Genomic DNA, 6,081 nt, shown 5'->3' with positions numbered 1-6,081 from the left:
AGCGGGAACCGGTCTCCACATGGGATCCGAACCCTCGGCGGGAGCGCCACCGCGCTCCCAAGCGGCGCACTCTCCAGTGCGCCACCGGGCCGGCCCCATAACTTTGACTAAGACTGTTAACATTACCTTTCTAAATCAAAGAATACCCAGACCCTCCCTACTTACTGCTCTGTACTTTAGAATAAGGATTTATTTTCTTCCTGATTTATGAAGGACAAGCACTTGCTCAGTTGCATATAAAAGAGAAAGCAAAATGTTAAAGATGACGAATATGGAAAATATAGGACAGGAAAAATGTGCAGGTCAGATCTGCCCCCTAGGGGACCTGATAATTTGAAATTCTAGTTGTCACTAGGCACCTTCTATACACATTACATACAACCTGGATTACAACAAAGCTGTCTCCTGGGCTTAATCAGGTAGTCCAGAGATACAAAGACATCCTTGGTATAACAAAATACATATATATTCTTTTTTTGATGTCTCATTGCAAGAGCATATTAAAGCTTTGTGAAATACACCTAATTTTCCAGACACTTATTTCATTCCTCGAATCCATAAAATAGGTATTAGTCAGAGTTCTAACTACCAGTTAGTGTTCACAAATACTTTTATATTTGTAAAGGGGACACTCTGCAGAGCATGTAAAAATTAAGGTCACTAAACAGGTAGTGTCCCCTTATAAGTCAATAAGATGACCATCTGGTTTCTGTTACACACAAACACAAATCCACTAATGCTCATGACTGCGACCAGAGTAAATCAATTTTCCAGAACCTTAAAGTCCTAGTGAAGTCCTCTGAAATGAGAGTTGGTAAATCTACATAGCTAGGGGCTTAACACAAAAACTCTGACAACTCCCTATCACCAACCACCCAAAATATTAGAAGGGATGCAGTTAATCTCCTTCATCCTAAAAACAGCACATACTACTTATATCAGAGCTTCAACCTTATGAAATATTAAGTAATTTATACTTATTTCTAATCCTTAACAACAGTTCTACAAAGTACATGTTATTCTACTGGTTTTAGAGATGAAGACGCCAAGTCTCAGAGAAACTCCAGACTCTGCATACTGACACTGAATTATCCTAATTATGACTTTTAAAAAATATTCTATAGGTACTTAAACACAGGGGAGTATGAAACACCTATCTTAAGAAAAGTATTTCCCCTTTTAGAATTGACTATAAAAGAATATTAAATCATAGAAACAGACAGTAGAATGGTTGTTACCAGGGGCTGAGGGGAGGAGAAAGTGGGGAGTTATTGCTTAATTGTTGCAGAGTTTGTTTTACTGTAATGAAATACACTATAAAATGAAAAGAACTAGGGGGATGGATAGTTGCACATTATGAATGTACTTAATAAAATTTAACTGTACACTTAAAAATGGCTAAGATGTTAAATTTTATGTTATGTGTATTTTTTTTTCCTTTTTGTCTTTTTTCGTGACCGGCAACGGATCGCAACCCTCAGTGTCGCACCCGTACCGGACCGGGATCGGCAACGGGATCGCAACCCTCGGTGTTGCTCCCGCACCTCGCTCAGCCGGCCCCTATGTTATGTGTATTTTAACATAATAAAAAAACTGGGGAAAAAAGAGTATTAAAAGAAAATAAGGGGCCGGCCCGGTGGCGCACTGGATAGTGCGCCGCTTGGGAAGCGCGGCGGTGCGCGCCGCCCGAGGGTTCGGATCCCACATACAGACCGGCTCCCGCTCACTGGCTGAGCGAGGCGCGGGAGCAACACCGAGGTTTGCAATCCCGTTGCCGGTCCCTGGTCCGGTACGGGGGCAACACTGAGGGTTGCGATCCGTTGCCGGACACGGAAAAAAGACAAAAAAAAAAAAAGAAAATAAGCCAAAAATTTCCTTGGCCGACTTTAACACAAAACATCAAGCTAAAGAAACAAAACCACAATGTTCATGATTAAAATATAACAAGTTTGAAACTACAAACTTAGGCATTGACAACATAAAATAGAAAATAAAATTATTAAAAGCCTTATTTTTCTCATTTTTAAGAGAAATAATTAGTTCAGAGGGTGAGAAGTAGATTACTTCATTTTAATGATCCCTTTGTTCTTGCATAAGAGATAACCAAAGGAGATTGGTCGTGCCTTGTCATATTGTCACTTCTCTGAGTGACACAGCAGAAGTAGCTAAAATCACTTTTCAAAAAATTGAGTATAAATATTTCAAAAGCTAGCCCCACCTCACCCCTGCAAAAAAAATGTTTCCTAGATATTTTCTCACAGATACCCTACCATCAAAGGAAATAACTTACATTTCAAAAATAAAATATTTCTTCCCTACCAATCTCCCAAGCAGGTAATTTTAAAGAACCCACCCCCCCTTTTTTCTTTCTTTTTTTACCTTATGCCTATATCCTTTTTCTTTCTGCTTCCCTCTTCTCCTAAGGACAGGTAGCTCTTCAAATTGATGTCTGCCTTCAAACATGACGATTGCTTTTCCAGCCACCCAGGCTCTCTCAGAAGGGTCTCCAAAAGCCTCCACATAGTACTGCCGATAAGGCCTCCGGTTGGAAACTAGATAACGATAAGAACCAATGTCATTACCTCAAAAAGATGACTGCTCATCATCAAGAGAACGGCCGCACCACTGTTGCCAAAGAAGGCTGTTTACAAGCAATTAACATGCTAAAATACCCACAGAACTAGACAATCTGAAGGAGTCACATATGAGGATAATTTTAAATATACAATTTATGTGGTAAGAGAACTCTAAGAGTTTATGAAAGAATAAATGATTTAGTCTGATGACATGATATATATTCAAAACCAGTTAGAGGCTGATTAGCTAATCACAGAGCAAATTAAGATAGCAACCAACCGGGCCGGCCCGGTGGCGCACTGGATAGTGCGCCGCTTGGGAAACGCGGCGGCACTCCCGCCCAAGGGTTCGGATCCCACATACAGACCGGTTCCCGCTCACTGGCTGAGCGAGGCGCGGGAGCAACACCGAGGGTTGCAGTCCCGTTGCCGGTCCCCGGTCCGGTACGGGGGCAACACTGAGGGTTGCGATCCGTTGCTGGACACGGAAAAAGATAAAAGACAAAAAAAAAAAAAAAGATAGCAACCAACTTAGTGCCTATTACCATCAGCCTATAATGTGCTAAAGCCTCATTGTCAGAAAACACAGAGGACATACAATAAGCTGCAGCAACATAAATAATCCAAAAACACAAACAAAACAAACAAACAAAAATACCAAGAAAATTCTAAAAACACTATGCTAAAATATAGGGAGGAAGAAATGCTTTAAACACAGCAATATGTACGATACACTAACATTTATGGAGTAGCTACACTGGGCCAGGCAATATGCTAGGTGCTTTGCATGGATTCCTCACAACCACCAACCCTGAGAAATAAATACAAGTTGAACATTCCTAATCTGAAATCTGAAATGCTCCAAAATCCAAAACTTTCTGAGCATCATCATGATGCTCAAAGGAAATGCTCATTGAAGCATTTCAAATTTCAGATTTTTCAGGTTAGGGAGGCTGAACCAGTAATAATAATACAAATATCCCAAAATCTGAAATCAGAAATACTTCTGGTCCAAGCATTTCAGATAAGCAATACTCAACCTGTAGTATAATCCTGATTTATAGACATATTAAGTCCAATGACTTCAGAGAGGGTAGATTTAGGATCAAATATTGCCTTTGCAGAGAAAGAATTTGATATTTCAAAATAGGAAATTAAAAACAGGAAATCCAAACAGCAATAAAAAACAAAAAACATGGGGCCGGCCCGGTGGCGCACTGGATAGTGCGCCGCTTGGGAAGCGCGGCGGTGCTCCCGCCCGAGGGTTCGGATCCCACATACAGACCGGTTCCCGCTCACTGGCTGAGCGAGGCGCAGGAGCAACACCGAGGGTTGCGATCCCGTAGCCGGTCCCCGGTCCGGTACGGGGGCAACACTGAGGGTTGCGTTCCGTTGCCGGACATGGAAAAAAACAAAAAAAAAAAAAAAAAAAAAAAAAAAAACAAACAAACAAATTCTAGTTTCATGGTTGTGTAAAGCTCTATGGACACAATTACCAAAAATACAGACAATACAAATCCCGTCTAGAAAAGATTGACTGGCATATGTTATCTTCCATACACTCAGCATTTTAGTCTTTTTCACAGCAGTAAAAAGGCTACAAAAGATACAGAGTCAGAGTTTAACAATCTGTGGCTTTTCTAAAAAGGAAATGAAAATCATTTTATATAAAAATTCACTTTTTTTTTTTTCTTATACATGACCGGTAAGGGGATCTTAACCCTTTGACTTGGTGTTGTCAGTACCACGCTCTCCCAAGTGAGCTAACCAGTCATCCCTATATAGGGATCCAAACCCGTCACCTTGGTGTTATCAGCACCACACTCTCCCAAGTGAGCCACGGGCCAGCCCCTTAAAAATACACTTTAACTCACATCTAATTCCCTTACAACAACCACATCCTGTTTAAAAACAAACAAAAAAAAGAATCCAAACATCTCATTGGAGAAAAAAAAGGAAAAGCCTACTTCCTTCAGAATGCAAAAAGAACAAGAAATCAAAAAAAGGAGGGAGGAGAGATTTATAAAGTGAAGAAGTGGAAGAAGTATATAAAGTATACTGTGGAAGAAGTATATAAAGAGCTATGACTATTTTCAAAACTCCTACCTGTGTGGTAATTAGAATAGCCAAAATATCAAGTGAATTTCAACAGCAGTATCTCTTATAAATGCTAATTTCAAAAGTGTACAAATGGATGTTTTTCTATAAAAATATCAGTTAATAATGAAATTTAAATGTGATTAGATTTTCTGGGTTTTAGTCCATTTTAAAAACAAGTCCTGTAGAAAACTGAACTCTTTAGTTCCACCAACTGAATTAAATCCTTCAGTAAAAATCACCTATAAAGGAGGATTAAAATTGGTAAAACATGTATGTGTACACATATAGAGGTTCTCAAAGTCAACTTGAGACACAAATCATTCTCCCGTAAATAAATACATTGGACTAACAGATCAAGAACTTACGTGCCAGCACTGTAAAGAAGAGAAAAGAGAACTCACTGCCTGGTGAATAAGACATATATAGATAGAATATAGTACAAAAGTATGACAATTGCAATAACATGAACACTCACTTCTTTAAAAATAACACTAAAAAGTAAAAATCATTAACTTTTAAAAGTAAGCAGTTAGGGAAAGAATTGAGGGCTTAGAACCCTCAAAGGCATGAACAAATAAAACAATCAAAACAAACCACAGTCATGCGTTACTTACAATGGGGATATGTTCTGAGAAGTTCATCTTCAGGCAATTTCATTGTTGTGTGAACATCATAAAGTCTACGAACACAAACCTAGATAGCATAGCCTACTACACACCTAGGCTATATGGGATAGCCATTATAATCTTATGGGACCACCATCATATATACGGTCCATCATTGACTGAAACATCACTACACAGCACATGACTGTACCAGTAGCTTAGGACACTAAACCATAAAGTGGAAGGAAAGGGAAACTAAGCAAAGTTAGGCAGAAGCCAGACCTGAAAGAGAATGCATGGCATGTTAAGAGCTTAGCCATTATCCTGTTGGCAATAAGGAGTATCATTTGAACTGGGGAACTGAGTTTTGTATCTTAGAAATACAGTATAAACATCCTTGACCTCTAAATAACACATTAAGAGGAAACAGGAGACTCAACAGACCAGAGACCACCAGAAAAAGTGTGGACACTAGATAACTAGAACCTAAACTAAGGCAGTAGCAATGGGAAGAACAAAGTGTGAAAAATCTTTTTAAAAAGACAATTCAGGGCCGGCCCGGTGGCGCACTGGGTAGTGCGCCGCTTGGGAAGCGCGGTGGCGCTCCCGCCCGAGGGTTCGGATCCCACATACGGACCGGCTCCCGCTCACTGGCTGAGCGAGGCGCGGGAGCAACGCCGAGGTTTGCAATCCCGTTGCCGGTCCCTGGTCCGGTACGGGGGCAACACTGAGGGTTGCGATCCGTTGCCGGACACGGAAAAAGACAAAAAAAAAAAAAAAAAAAAAAAAAAAAAAAAATC

At 40.1% G+C, this 6,081-nt stretch overlaps 1 protein-coding gene across 2 annotated transcripts in view; it reads right to left on the bottom strand.

Annotated features, from left to right (window-relative positions):
- Positions 1–6,081, bottom strand: part of NSD1 (nuclear receptor binding SET domain protein 1) — a 103,585-nt gene that overhangs the window by 91,141 nt on the left and 6,363 nt on the right. For both annotated transcript variants that reach the window (XM_008578191.1, XM_008578192.1), the window contains exon 2: positions 2,380–2,552. In XM_008578191.1, coding sequence (XP_008576413.1) covers positions 2,380–2,552 — 173 coding nt within the window. The remainder of the gene's footprint in view (positions 1–2,379; positions 2,553–6,081) is intronic.

This window comes from Galeopterus variegatus, unplaced genomic scaffold (genome assembly GCF_000696425.1).
Source record: "Galeopterus variegatus unplaced genomic scaffold, G_variegatus-3.0.2 Scaffold1642, whole genome shotgun sequence".
In the NCBI taxonomy this organism is placed as follows: Eukaryota; Metazoa; Chordata; class Mammalia; order Dermoptera; family Cynocephalidae; genus Galeopterus; species Galeopterus variegatus.
The sequence above is the reverse complement of the archived record's forward strand: the minus strand, read 5'-3'. Positions and strand labels throughout refer to the sequence as shown.